The sequence below is a fragment of the Drosophila subobscura genome, chromosome U, assembly GCF_008121235.1.
Source record: "Drosophila subobscura isolate 14011-0131.10 chromosome U, UCBerk_Dsub_1.0, whole genome shotgun sequence".
In the NCBI taxonomy this organism is placed as follows: domain Eukaryota; kingdom Metazoa; phylum Arthropoda; class Insecta; order Diptera; family Drosophilidae; genus Drosophila; species Drosophila subobscura.
In genome coordinates, this window is record NC_048534.1 from 8110660 (window position 1) to 8124641 (window position 13982).

A 13982-nucleotide genomic window follows, 5' to 3' on the forward strand; every position below is an offset into this window, starting at 1 on the left:
CAGCGATTCCGATTGCGGCTTTAGTTTATTGTTTTGTAAACAAACTTGGATACTGTTTTATGACTTCCGGCGGCGCATTCGATGAGATAACAATCAATTCCATCTGATTGGATGGCGCTCTAAAAGTGCTGGACAAAGGCTGAGAAGGGAGCATCTACGATCCCAGGAAATTATATGAATATGCATAACATATAGAAGAATTCAGATGAAGAATATGTTCTTGATTTGACGGTGAAAAGACGGGTCCAATCCAAATCGCTGAGTACATAATTATTGTTCCCATTTAAGTCACAAAGTCTTATTGAGAAACAAAAATCTCAATAAAACTTTGTGACTTCAGTGGGAACAAGAATTTCTGACACAGCGATGCAGATTACGAGCTTTGGTATAAAATTTAAGAGTTTCATAATTTTATGGAACCAATAAATAATTTTTTGTTTGCAATCCAAAGCGGTAGAGAAATTGTGCGTTTTCCCAAGACCCTAAATAATTCTGCCAAACATTTTGTACGTCGTTTTGTTCTTTTATATTGTTTCGAATATTGCCCCCTAGGTATTAGATCATTTCCTGTCACCGCTGATAAGGTCCACTCAACCGTAAAAAAACATAAAGTAAAACAGAATCCAGCAAGAGAGTTTTGATTGGGCATTTCGACTAAAAGAATACCTGTTCGACGCACTTGGCTTGAGGATAATTTAATAATGAGAATTTAATGCAAATAATAGTTCTTAGGGATGTGCAGATAGAAAACTGCCTACAGAGCTAACATGGGTTCCAGATTCTTTTTATTGTTCCATAAATCAAAGCACCAAAATACCTAAAGTACCCTTGAAATCATCTACATAAAATATAATCACAGCAATACAAAGAACACACTCAAATATTATTTTATATACAGAGCAACAAATACGACAACTGGACTACTCGTAGGTGTAAAGCATTGTACATTAGACTCAGCAGAATCAAAATCAAGGTTATCAAAAGATTTGCATTTCATTTTGGAATTAAATTTCGATGTGTTATGTCTAATGGGTGTGCCATGCCTGCTGAAAGCGAGGTAAACTTTCTAATAAAAAGAAAGCTCCATACTGGAAAGCCCCACCAGATGAGAAAGTCCGCGAATATTTACTCGTATTTATTATAAAATAAAATACACAAAATAATATTTATTTTTTCTGTCGTACAAATGAAACGAAAGGGAAATCGATGTGGAATCCATTTGAATCTCTTTAAGAGTGCGTCGAGTACGAGGTGACCTTACCATTGTCATTGACAGTGGTCTGAGCACCGCGACGACTGGTGCCATCGCCATTGCTGTGGCTGTAGGAGGAGACGGAGACGCCTTTGTAGCCGCCACCACCACCACCCGAGGATGAACCGCCACCGAAACGATTCACAATGTTGGGCGAGGCCTGTGGAAGAAGGAGCTCAATCAGGCAAGGATATAGTAAAGGCTCAGTAAAGGTCACTCACCGCATTAGCAGGACTGATGTAGGCCGTCTGGCGGTAGCCATTGGGTCCAATGGAGCCCGAGGCGGCGGCATAGCTGGGTGCATAGCGATGGGAGTTGTAGGAGCCGCTGGACGAACCCGAACCCGAACCCGATCCCGATCCCGAGCCTCCCCTGTAGCGGTTCTGACGCACCAGATTGTCGTGGTAGGCCTGCTGTGCGGCAATCTGCTGCTGGATGCGACTGTAAAGTATAGACCCAAAGGATTAGTATTCGCAGAGCTCCTGTTTGGGTGTGTTAGTTGTGTGTTAGAAGTTAGCTGGAAGTAATTACGTGTCGTCGTCGTCGACTAGAGAGGCATCCGCAGATGCAAAAGCATTGCCAGCCGTGGCCAGACCCGTTATAGCTCTACAAAAACAGATGAACAAGCGGTTAGGTTTACCCCTTATCCCTCACTAAAGACTACCCAAAAATCGAGGCTCAACCCCCTCGCCGTGCTCACTGTTGGTTCGCGTAGTTCTGCGCCAGAATGTGGTTCGTCAGCTGCTGATGGAACAGATACGGATCGATGATGCCAAAGTTGGGCGAGTTGCCATCATAGTCATCGTAGTCGTAGTAGCCTCCGCCGCCACCGCCGCCCGTGCCCACATAGCTGCTGTGGCCCACGCCGCCTCCTCCACTGTTGTAGCTGCCCGTGTAGCCGCCGGCTCCTCCGCCGCTGCTGGCAAAGCCGCCAGCATAGCCGCCGGCATAACCGCGACGCCTTCTAGGCTGCTGGCCAGCTGGAATGCAGGAAGTTTTAGTTGAAAGATTTTGCTGGTACTCTGACTGTACTTACCCGCTGAAGATTCCTCGTCGAGGGCACTCATCACCACACAAATCAGCAAATATTTCCACATTCTACTTCAATCGCATTGGGCTCTGAGCTGTGCTAAAGGAAGACAAACAAAAGGGTAGAGTGATGATGAAAACTGGTTCATTAATTAGTGTAAAACGAACAGGTTTACACTCTCAGATGGGATGCATATGGATATATTTTTAATGTGATGTTTGGATACGCAAATCTGTCATTGATCCAAGCGGAAGCTTGTGTAAGCGGAGAAGCTCATCTGGGTATTGTTTTTCGCTACTTTCTCACTCATTATCATTAGCGGCCCTTCCACTCTAACCCTCCACGGTACATCCCCTGCCATCCCACACAACCGGAGTCTGTCTATGAAACCAATAATTAACAATTACCAACATTTCATAAATTGTGCAGGCAGCCAAAGCCCGTTTAATTGCCCTTACACGATTTTCCAATAATGATTTCGCAAAAATCACAAACAATTCTGTGCTTTGGGGGGAAAGAGAGACAGAGAGAGAGAGACCACCCCAAATTGAAAACGGAAATCCCCAAAATGTAAATTAATGGATCTCCATATGACTATTGTACATATATTATTGAGGACCGCACCGAACCGGTTCTCAATAATTTTTGTTCAACGTTTAGAAGCAGCAAGAAGATCTCTTTGTTTTTTTTTTTCCTTTTCTGTTTGTCATTTATATTCCAATTTGTTTATGTTTTTATTGTTGGTTTTTTTACAGCAGAGCTGTCGTGGGAGCGGGGATTTCTTTCGTTTCGTGCTACTTGAAGTGTTTTCTGTTCTAATTGAATGACTTTTGTTGGACTTTTTGGACTAAGCCACAACCGGTCGTGTCAGATGATTTATAATTTGGTTTTTTCTAATTTCAATTTTTGGACATTAAGTGCCGCATTTGAATTGTAATTAACAACTTTTTTTGCACAACTTTTTGTGGTGCTCCCCCGGCACGGCACGGCACAAAAACAAAGGAACGGCACTCAGCAGTCGGCACTCGGCAGTCGAGTCGCACTTTAGAAGAGAACACGACAACACATTCTGTTACTTTGGCCTTTACAATGCCATGACATTGATGTTCAGCGAAATGTTCTGATTGGGAGCATCATTTGAATCGCATTGCTGATAAAGCTCCCAACACCACACCACATACATACAGAATCGACACTCTGAACTCAAATACAAAACAAAAACTGCGCCACAAATTGGCAAAACCAACAATAATATAATTGTGGAGATCGCTGGGAGAGCTCGACAGCTGAGTCCCGAAACACTACGAACAGCGACACAGCCCAACGTTCCGCCTCGACTCACTTAATGATGTGTTTATTCAGTGATTCGGTTCTTGACCAGTTTTTTTGTCGGGTTCAGTTTTTGGATTTCGATGGCAGATTCTCTCGGCCGCTCTCTCTAGCGCTTCTTCACTGTGCCGCAACTGTGGAACGTCTGAGCCGGATCGTAGATCAGGCTGGTCCTCTTATAACCGGGCTGACACCTGTGGCTGAGTGCTGATGACGACGACGACGATGATATGATACTGTCGTTCGGTTTCTCCTACGCTTGAGAGAATCAATGTGAGAGAGTAAACTTCACGTCGATGACTGACTAATTAGAATGCAAAAACAAAAACAAAAATAGTTTCGTCTGTTTGCTGCTTCTTTTCGATCGAAAGGGTTACGTTTGGCAAAAGCTTTTAGCATTTTATATGGCTTTGTTCTTTGTTTATTGGGCAGTAGATTGGCCAAACACAGCCAAGAGCTGGTCAAGTTTTTCTAAATCATCTACTTTATTGTACCTACTTGAATCGCGGAGTATTCCATGATGCCCAAGCACCTGATTTAGTGCGAATCTCCCTGCAATTTGGGTGCACCGTTACGCACCGCATACAGAGCGCGTGGGGTCGCAATTCTCTTTTCGCCCATGCTTCGTCTCGGACGAAGCTGCGCATGAAAAAGTTTCAACTCTCGATCCTTAGCACCGTTGCACAATGGGAAATGTAAGCTTTCTAAAGTATAATTAAATGAGAGTTCTTAGAGTCTTTGCACACTGAAACCATTTTCTACTTTGAGTGAAATTCGAAATTTTAAAGTTCTGTACAATGCTCTAACAGATGCGTTTTTCATTATATTCAAAGCGCCTATAAAGCTTTTCGACTCTTCCCACTTATTTTCGGCTGAGTTCCCACTGTGCCGCGCCAAAGACTTCAGCGCTGGCCGACGCATTGTCGCAGCCGACTAGCATTTCAGTGACGAAGGATAGCCTAAAAGAGAACTGAAGTGCTAGCCCCTCATGCAATTATCTTTGTTTTGCGTAGTCTTTGATGCAGGGCTCCGCACGCACACATTCACGCGACGTTTTTGCGTTTGCGTACGAAGACAGCATGCAAAGGCAGCATTGCATTGGCACGTGAGCGGCAGCGCCGCGGCAGAGCCTTTCCTATGCACATACATACATACATACATGCACATATCTACGTGATTTAGCAGGGAGTTTGTCTACTTTACAGTTTCGTGATTATCCAATTGGGGACACAGTCAGTTCTTTCTCCCCCTTCTCTATTGGGGGATATCATTTAATGTTTATTATTTAACATGCTGAATCGTAGGGTAGTAACAGATTTGATCTTAAAATACTTGAATGTACGGCATAGTGTATGATGAATGCAAATGCAAATTGCCACAAATTATCTGGCAACAACAATAACTAGGATCTACTCTAGGATGGGTATTAGGAACGCCACCAGCGACCAGCGACGATCATCAGGCACTTGTCTTTACCTTCCACCTTCACCCCCTTCCTCTTGGACTCTTCAGAGCTTGGACTTCTCCTGGGGCTGTGGTATGATGACGTCGCGCCACCAAGAGGAGCGCTGGAAGGCGCCCTCGTTGGTCATAAATTCGTTTTGCAGATTCTCATAGAGCAGGCCATCGGCTCGGGCAATCACCGAGTTGAGGGCAAAGTCGGGTGGGGCAATGGCATCGGCGACGCTCACAGCGACGTCCTTCAGCTGCAGACAGCTATCCAGCAGGAGTTGGCGCACGGCTGCAGCAAAGTCCTTGCCGTCGGCAAATCCACCCACATAGAAGGTGGTCATGTGCTTCTCCAGCAGCGACATGGCGTACACGTCGTAGAGCAGGCGCAACACCTTGCCGTACGCAGGCTCCACCTGGAGGCGACGCACATGCTCGACATAACGGAACAGGGCAAAGTACTCTGCATAGGCTAGGGACAGCTGACGGGCGCCGGCCACCTGCGAGTTGTTTCGGGCATCAAACTTGCTTCCGCCAGCCGCCAGTTCACCTTCGATATGAGCCGTGGTGTGCGCCATCAGGTGGCAGAGCAGCCACTCATAGCAGCTGAGCGCGACTGTAAAGCAAAAGAGAGAGATTAGTCAGCGCAGAGGGAGACTAGGGGAACTTCCACTCACATTCCCAGCTGGAAAGGGGACTCTGTGCCACAAGTTGAGCGTAGCGCAGGCCCAAGAGCTGCTCCCTTCGCTCCAGGAAACGCACGCTGCCAATGGGCGTCTCCGGCTCCTTGGCCGCCCACTGACGCAGCAGCCAGTTGGACGCCTGCTGGCCCAGCACATTGTTGTCGCCCTCGTAGGTGCACAGCGGATCGTGATCGGTGCGCATTTGACCCAGCTTGGCAGCCGCCAAGTAGCCGTGACCACCGCAAGCCTCGCGCGCCTCCTGAATGGCATCCCGGGCGGCCCAAGTGATGCGCGGCTTGGAGGCCGAAATCAGCGCATGAATCTCCGCGGCGTTTTGGGTCTGCAAAGGCAAACAGATGAGTGTTAGCAGAGATATTTAGAGGAGCATTTGGGGGGTGCACTCACCAGTATATCGAAGCCATTGGAGTCCGCCTGGGAGCGTGCTATGATCTCCAGATACGTGCTGGTCAGCTCCTCGACAGCGATCTTCTGCACACAGGCGGCAGCCAGATAGGGAAAGATGCGATATTGCTATTGGATATTGGAAACGGATTATAGATGGCTGCAAGGATACTCCTCCGAGGCCAACTCACGTGCAACTGATACTCCACGATGGCCATCTCTGCGCCCTGACGCTCCGGGCCAAACTGTTTGCGTACCGCAGCATAGCGGACGGCAATGACGGCGGCACTGCACAGGGTATTGGCCGACTCCTGCATGATGCCAATGCGGCCAGCGGAGAAGCTCTCCAGAGCAGCGCCCAGAGCCTTGCCCGGCTCTGCGAAGACGCTCTCGTAGACGCCCTCGGGCGTGACGTTGCCCGTGCGATTGAGCAGATTGTCGCGTGGAATGCGATAGTTGCTGAAGACCACAAAGCCATTGTCGATGCCGTTCAGGCCGCACTTCTCGCCAATGTCCCCGACAAGGACGCCCGGATAGGAGAGCAACGTCTTGGGATCGCGCACTGGGATGAGGAAGCCATGCAGGCCGTGGCTCTGCCCATCGGCCGTGTACAGATTGGCAAAGGTCATGGCCACCGTGGCCGTCTTGCCGAGGTTGCCCACCCAACACTTGGCCGCCTCGAAGTCTGGCGTATTGATCACAAATTCCTGTGTGCTCGGATCGTAGGTGGCCGTGGTGCGTATGCTCTTGGTGTTGCTGCCATGCGAGAGCTCTGTGATGGCCAGGCACGTGATTATCTCACGATTCCACGCAGCCTCAATGTACTTGTGATGCTTCTCCGTGCCCAGCGCCCGAATGGCATTGTTGAACAGCCCCACGCCCAGAGCGATCTTCACCGAGAGACTGGGCGAGTAGCTGGCCAGCGCCTCGTTTATGTACATCAAATACTTGGTCTTGGCGGAGAAGCTCAAGCTCTCGATCTCCTTGGGCACCAGATCCAGCTGCTTCATGCGATTCACCTGCATGGCGCACAGCCGCTTCTGCTCGTCCATCGGCAGCGTGCGCGAGGCATGTGCGAAGAGGGGATCGCTCTCCAAGCGCTTCCACACCTTGTACTGCATTTCAGAGGGGGGAAATGTTAGTTAGTCTGTGGCTTAGTCAGCGACTAACACTCACCTTGATGCGCAGTCCCTGCTCCTTCTCGAAGATCAAACGCAGTCGCTTCCAGTCAAAGTTTGCCCGCTTGCGGTACACCGAGAGTGGTCCGCCAGTTGGCAGATCGGGTATGAAGCTCGTGTCCTCGTTGGCCATTCTGTGTTCTGCTAAAAGCAAGCGAAATTGGTTAGATTTCTGAGTTATGAACTGTCGACAGTTGCGCGTTCGCCGGCCAAGTGCGCCCAAGTCCAATCTCGCCCACGAGTGGCTTCAATTACCCAACGCCGTCTGTCTATCAACCCGCCCGCAAGTGGAAGCACTCCAGTTGGACATTATCTGCCAGCGTGCCAGTTGTTCGAAGCCATAGTAAGCCCGCAACCTCAAGAGTTCAGTTTCTCTGCAGTTTTGCAAACAATTTCATGAGCCCTTTTTCGACTGCATTTGAGTCAATTTTTCTTCGATTATTGGCATTCTGCATTCTGCATTCTGTTGATGCAAATTGCATTCCTCTATTATTTTAGCAGCACACGCAAATTAATTTCAATTGAAACTCATTCATTTTTGAGCTACGAAGACCGAATTTGCAAAATTGTAGTAATATTTGAAATAAAGTTTGGGCGCGAACACATTTGCTACTCGTTTCATGGCAGCCAGCTTGTGTCAGACAGTCATGGTATATTCGATACTTTTGAATGCGCATATCGAGCTGTCGATAACAGCCGACTCAAATTCGTTGCAGGTTTTTGGGTGCAAGCGTAAAGTTGCGGCAGAAAAGCTGGGCGTGAAATTCAGGGTGAAGATTTACTTGCAATGATTCAAGGAATTACTCTAACAAATCCGCCATCCATTTATTAAATGAAAGCAGTGTATTTTTTTTGTGGATGTGGCAACGCCTGAGCAGCTCTAGCTCGATACCTGCGAACGTTATATTTATATCGTAATAATCTGTTTACCTTTTATAAAACAATCAAATAACAGATCAGAGCTTAAACAGGAATAGCCTGACAAACAGTTTAATTGTTACTTAATTCGAGTGTCATCATGGCGCAACGACACAAGGAAATGATGCGCCTTTCGCGACAAATCAAATCGAAATTTCCGCATCGCGCCTTTCGCGATGTCACCTTCGATCGGGAGCTGATACGCAAGAGCATCACTCCACTGAGCTACGAGGAGGCGCGACGCGTTAAGGGCCCGGTCTTTGAGGCACTCGAGGAGGAGCTGCGCTGCGCCGGATGTCACATGTTGCCGGAATTCCTGCGCTGTCTGGCCGGCAAGGAGCAGAGCCTCTACGACAGCCTCAACATTCGGGAGCGAATCACCGACGATCGCCCGCTGCTGTACGCCGTGATTGAAAATCTGAAGCAGGCCGAGCTGGCAGTGCGCCGGCACAAGCTGAAGGGCTTGAAGGACTGCTTTTCGCTGTTCTACCAGACGATGGTGCTGCTGGAGCCACATCGAGAGAAGTACAGCTACGCCCTGACCTCTGTGCTGGAGCACATTGTGGGGCTGTGCCGCAACATCGAAGGCCAGGAGCGGGATGCCGCCGAAATGGTTGCCCGCATCTACTACACCTACGCCATGTACCTGGTGCGCCTGGGACAGCGCTCCTATGCCATCAGCTACTTCCAGATTGCCATGAGCTTGGTGCGTGGCCACGTGTGGACCGCCCAGCCTGACATGCGCGCCGGCAGCCAGACGCTGCACGAGCTGGTGGCGCAGGATCTCGCCCGCCAGCTGCTCATTCACGGCAAGCAGATTGTGCGCCAGCAGCCGCAGGAGGCGATTGACATAGCACGCAGGGCCACAGTTCTCATTGCGGAAAGTGAGTTTGGGTTCGAGCTTATCCATGAACCCATTCCATTCCCTTTTAGTTGGCAGGGAGAAGAATTTGGACATCTTCTGTGACACCTTCCTGGAGCGTGCCTACTTTCTGATGGAGAGCGGCAACTACAACGCCGCACAGCAGTGCCTGGAGCAGATCAGACCCCAAATCATAGCCTGCACAGACTACAAGTTCGTCAAGCTGAACATCAAGTATTATCTCTTCCACGGACAGTGCGCCGAGATGTGAGTACGAAGTGGGGTACCTTTGGGGTTCCCTTGGCTCATCTTTGACCTTTTCTTGCAGCCTTGCGAACCCCGATAAAGCCATTTCCAGCTACAAGAAAGCTCTACGTCTCTCGCGCTTGTACTCCCACAAGGACACGGAGGCCGAGATTCTGCTACATCTGGGCAAAATATTCGCCAAGGATACACAAAAGACGAGCATTGCCAAGTGCTACGAGCAGGCCAAGCGCATCTACGTGGACTTCAACGACGATCACAGCCTGAAGACGACAAACTATTTGCTGGCCAAGCTGATGGCCGATGAGATCACGCCCCTGTATATGGCCATGCTGAAGTCCTCCACGACGCGATACTGCGCCTTCTTCAATCTGCGCCAGTGGAAGAACCGCTGCCGCCCCTTCTGGAAGAAGCTCGGCGATGAGGTCATCAAGCAGGAGACCGACGACATTTACTGCCTGCTCGATGAGGAAAGGGAGGACCCGGCCAGCGAAGGCTGCTACACGGACATGGATCGCCAGGTCTTCAAGCTGGAGGAGGGCGATTTGTGAGACTTCTGCGACTTCCCTGACATGACATGAAAATTCTATTTGTTATTGTTTATTTGCTAATTGCAAAGATTAAAGTGTTTTGGCAATCATTCATTCATTCGATGTCTGGCCAAAAAATGGGTTTGGGGTTCCCAAACTGGGGTCGTAAATGTTGAATGTATCGAAGTTAATAGGGGCGATGATTGCATCCACTATTTCCCCATATTTTCATTCGGTAAAACACACAAATAGATTACGTACTTTGGACTCTTTAAGCGGTAACTATAAGTGGGTAACGATCATGCAACTGCGTGCTCCAAATTATAGTTCGAACTTTGGATCAGGATAAATACAAATATATACTATCTTTAACCATAATGCCCTGTTTAAGGGTCAAGGCCAGATAAGATTTGCACTGCCGATACTCGGGCGCAGGTCGCTGGTCGCTAACATAAAAGCGGGAAAAATCGATAGAGGTACCGAAACTATTGAACTAATTAGAGCAAACATATCTCAAATTTGATTAGAGGAACGGGGGGTACTGGTGGACTGGTGGACTGTTGCGCGCCACTTAATCTCAGCTGTAACAATCTCCAAGTGCGGTTTGTAAGGAAGGACTTTGATTTGCTTCATTCAAGATACGCTTTTTCCAAGAATCGGGCCAAATAGTGTGATAAGAAGCATGAGATAAGTTGCCCAGAAAAAGTGTGCAAAAATATAGCCAATGATCTCAGTTTGCAGGGGGCCTTTGCGACTAAAAGTCGAAAGGTGCGTGATAAATCGGAAGTGATAAGTAAATGAATGTACTTAAACTTAGATACCGAAAAAGCATTAGCTTGGATCACGGGTATCACGCTGCTCACACATAACGGTCTGGCAGCGCTTTCCATTGGCAAATCGATTTAGCGATCTATTAGCAATAATTATGGCAATTATGATGCTATTAATTAGCAGATATGTCACGCTGGTGACTCGCACTCGCACTCGCACTCGAAGTTCGGCAACGGCCACGGGCGTGATAACAACACATTGGTCTAGGTTCGGGCCTAACCAACTAACCATCCACAAGTCGTTTGGGTTTTATGGGTTTTTGCGAATGTTTACGACGCTATTCGCAATCTCAGATATGTACTCGAGAGCCCAAGCCATTCGCAATCTTAGGTACGAGCACGAGTCGCTCGATTCGATTGTTGTTTGCCTGCACCCGATGCCATGCGGAGTCACGGCGGAAGCAATTCACTCGAAACTCAAGATGGATTTTGTAATTGAAACCGAAATAGAAACAACCAGATAGGGGTGGGTACGCGCACGGCTTCGGGTCTCAAGTGGGTACAGCAGAGAGGCAAACAAGCAAACAGAGTCATAAAAAATAACTGGAGCCTGATCAGAAGAGCAGAGCAAAGAGCAGAGTCTGCAAACATCTGCAGAAACTGCCCGAAAATAACTGATAAGCAACGGAAGAGGTTGGTCGTTGGGCAGCAGCAGCAGCTCTGAGCGAGCGACCAACCGCAGACTGCTGGCTGCTGGCTTACGTGACAAACTCTGGCATGTGGAGTGCCAGCGCCAGGTGGAGATTGCATGTAAAATAATGAACAAAATGTTGTACCCTTCCCACTGTCCCACTCAAGGGAGCGAAACTGTTGCGTGACCCAACCTGATGGGGGTGTTGGAGTGGGGAGTGTCCATTAACCTTGGGCATGAAAATAACTGAAAACTTATTTTTACTCGTTTCCCCCGGTAATTGGGGGGCGGGTCCCAAACCCGAACCAGCAGCAGCACCGAATAACTGTGATGGGACATTAAATTAAATGAATTATAATGCAATTTATCGTCCCACTGTCGACAATGACAACTGCACCGCTAATTTCACTTTTATTTACACACCACACACTGACAAATTAGCACACAATCATCACTCTCTCACACAGACACATACATAAATGGTTGGAGTAGGAGGGAGGGGACACTCAATTGGAACCACAATACATCCAATTACCGTTGCTGCTCCCCATTGTTATTGTCCAGCAATAATTCAGGGCTTGGCCAGGCCATGCCAGGCGTGTAGTGATATCATGAAGACGATGACTTGTTTAGTTAAGGACCCGAAATTCTGTTCCCGTTACTACTCCTGTTACATCACACTGCGAAAACAGCAACCAGGTAGCAAACGAAACGCCTTTTCCGAGAGAGCAAGAGACAGAGAGAGGCTGAGAGGTAGATTTTCTCTATAATCGTAAAGATGTGTATGTGTCCATCTGTGTGTTTACTTTTGTAGGCCTGCGGAGTACAGAACACACCAACACAAGCATACACCAACACCAACCTGTAGCGCTTCTTCTTCTGCTGGAGTCGCTTTTGATGCTGGCTGCCTGCTATTATTCGATGGAGTTTTCCACTACTCGGAATGGAAATTCCCGGCACCAGCTGAGCTCACTACACACTGGGTTAACTGGCTGGCTGGCAGCTAATTAAACAAACGTTTCGTCGTTGAGTATGCACGTTCGTACGAGCACACAGCACTGAGCACACGCCCACGCCCACGCGGAATTAATAAAAGGCACAAAACACGACCGACGGATGACGAGCGACGCTGGAAACTGGCAACTGGCACAACTCACAACTCACAACTGGCAACCGACCCGGACCGATGGATTCTTTCCGAATGACTGCTGATTCATAACAAACGGACGTGCTGGAAACCCTACAGCTACAGCGTTTTATAGGGGCGCGCACCTCACGCACACATGCTCGTGGGGCAACCACGCTTCTTTCGGCCCCAATGTCAAGTGGCTGGTGTGAGAGCGAGGCGGCAAATAAACCGGCCGGCATCGAGTCGCTTCAGTGTGTGTGAATTAACGTGCAAAGATACAGATACAAAGATACCACAGAGCGAAAACGATTGGCAGGGCATACAGGGTACTCATGAAACGGACTATGGTAAAGTATAGAATTGTTCGAAGGTCAGGCCAGGCCATGGTGAAATAACTAAGTAGGTGACGTATTCACCACAGGCGCTCTCTTTCGGGGTTCGCGCTTGGGCGCACATGCGCAAAACTGAAGCAGTTTAAGCAAAAAAAAAGGAGTAGAAGATTTTCTTAGCTTTCTCATTTATTTATTATCATTCTGTGGTCATTCTGCATGTTTGTTGAACGAGTAAAAATATCATAATGACCCACATAATTGATTGGGATTAGTGTCTGCTAATTGATTACATTACGATGGCAGGGCGACCCTCTAGCTCGTTCTGCGTTAATTAAATTACTAATTTGACTCGGTTATACAAAGCACTTTTAGATGCACTTTAAGTTGGTGTTTTGGGTTGGGTGTTGGGCTGTGCATGGGTTGGGGTTCGGGGTTCGGGGTGGTCGTAAATCGTATAAAAACAGTTTTATGTGTGTGTATATCCATAGCTAGTGAATAGTTTGGCAGCTGCGGTCCGACGGACTCTGCGAATATCAACCGAATATCTTGTCGAAACAGACGTGGCAGTAGGGCTTGTCCTTTTGCTCCTTGAACGTGCCCTTGTTCAGCTGCTTGAGGCAGAAGGCGCAAACGAAGTGCTCCGGATGGAACTTCTTGAACATGGCCGTGATGCAGCGTCCGGTGATGGGCTTCGAGCAGCCGGCACAGAGCGATCCTCTCTTGGCATGGTAGTGCGTCTCGCAGTAGGGCAGTCCCTCGTGGTCAAAGAACGATCCACCCTGGAAGGGTTGTCGACAGTCCTACAAAGAAAAGGAAAGAAAATAATTACTGCGCCATCAAAAAACAAAACTACAAAATGATGGTTTTAAATGTGGGGGGTGAAGCCTTTCCGGATGATCTATAGTGGGCCAAGTGGCCAAGTGCTGCCAGCGTCCGAGGCTAATTACGACTATAAATTAGTTGGCATATGGCATGCAGAAACCGATTGAGCCGTAATATCCATATACTATTTTCGGCGGGCACGAGAAACCTAATTACAATTTGTTCACACAAGAAATGTGACAAAGTAAAATATTCTTCCCACTGTGCACAGTGGTTGGGTTGGGCTAATTGGAAGCAAAAGTGAACAGCACCAGAAAACAAGACAGCATGAAATTTAAATA

The 13982-nt window shown here is 48.2% G+C and overlaps 4 protein-coding genes across 12 annotated transcripts in view; 1 reads left to right on the plus strand and 3 right to left on the minus strand.

Moving 5' to 3' along the window:
- Positions 1 to 1122: 1122 nt before the first annotated feature.
- On the minus strand, positions 1123 to 3775 carry LOC117901305 (glycine-rich protein DOT1). Of its 3 annotated transcripts, none has more exons than XM_034812013.1 (6): positions 3625 to 3775; positions 2289 to 2376; positions 1953 to 2232; positions 1784 to 1858; positions 1474 to 1693; positions 1123 to 1412 (listed from the first exon to the last, which is right to left on the minus strand). In XM_034812013.1, the coding sequence occupies exons 2-6, from the start codon at positions 2347 to 2349 to the stop codon at positions 1230 to 1232; spliced, it is 819 nt and encodes a 272-aa protein (XP_034667904.1). In that variant the 5' UTR covers positions 2350 to 2376; positions 3625 to 3775; the 3' UTR covers positions 1123 to 1229. The 3 variants fall into 3 exon arrangements, with proteins under 3 accessions (XP_034667904.1, XP_034667905.1, XP_034667906.1); XM_034812014.1 differs by having other exon boundaries at positions 2289 to 2381; positions 3625 to 3774; XM_034812015.1 differs by lacking the exon at positions 1784 to 1858 and having other exon boundaries at positions 3625 to 3774.
- Positions 3776 to 4876: 1101 nt separating this feature from the next.
- Positions 4877 to 12571, minus strand: LOC117901297 (peroxisomal acyl-coenzyme A oxidase 3). 2 transcript variants are annotated; one of them, XM_034811991.1, is made up of 6 exons: positions 12221 to 12571; positions 7322 to 7464; positions 6337 to 7260; positions 6149 to 6274; positions 5738 to 6083; positions 4877 to 5676 (listed from the first exon to the last, which is right to left on the minus strand). In XM_034811991.1, exons 2-6 carry the CDS (start codon positions 7454 to 7456, stop codon positions 5120 to 5122), a joined length of 2088 nt encoding a protein of 695 aa, XP_034667882.1. In that variant the 5' UTR covers positions 7457 to 7464; positions 12221 to 12571; the 3' UTR covers positions 4877 to 5119. The 2 variants fall into 2 exon arrangements, with proteins under 2 accessions (XP_034667882.1, XP_034667884.1); XM_034811993.1 differs by having other exon boundaries at positions 7322 to 7467.
- On the plus strand, positions 8291 to 10009 carry LOC117901301. The gene is made up of 3 exons (XM_034812006.1): positions 8291 to 9125; positions 9175 to 9370; positions 9432 to 10009. Exons 1-3 carry the CDS (start codon positions 8342 to 8344, stop codon positions 9916 to 9918), a joined length of 1467 nt encoding a protein of 488 aa, XP_034667897.1. The 5' UTR covers positions 8291 to 8341; the 3' UTR covers positions 9919 to 10009.
- A 637-nt stretch (positions 12572 to 13208) lies between the features above and the next one.
- Positions 13209 to 13982, minus strand: part of LOC117901298 (leupaxin) — a 33062-nt gene continuing 32288 nt past the window's right edge. For 3 of the 6 annotated variants that reach the window (XM_034811997.1, XM_034811995.1, XM_034811996.1), the window contains one exon: positions 13209 to 13619. In XM_034811997.1, coding sequence (XP_034667888.1) covers positions 13353 to 13619 — 267 coding nt within the window. In that variant the 3' untranslated portion in view covers positions 13209 to 13352. The remainder of the gene's footprint in view (positions 13620 to 13982) is intronic. The other 3 variants (XM_034811998.1, XM_034811999.1, XM_034811994.1) reach the window with 1 other exon arrangement.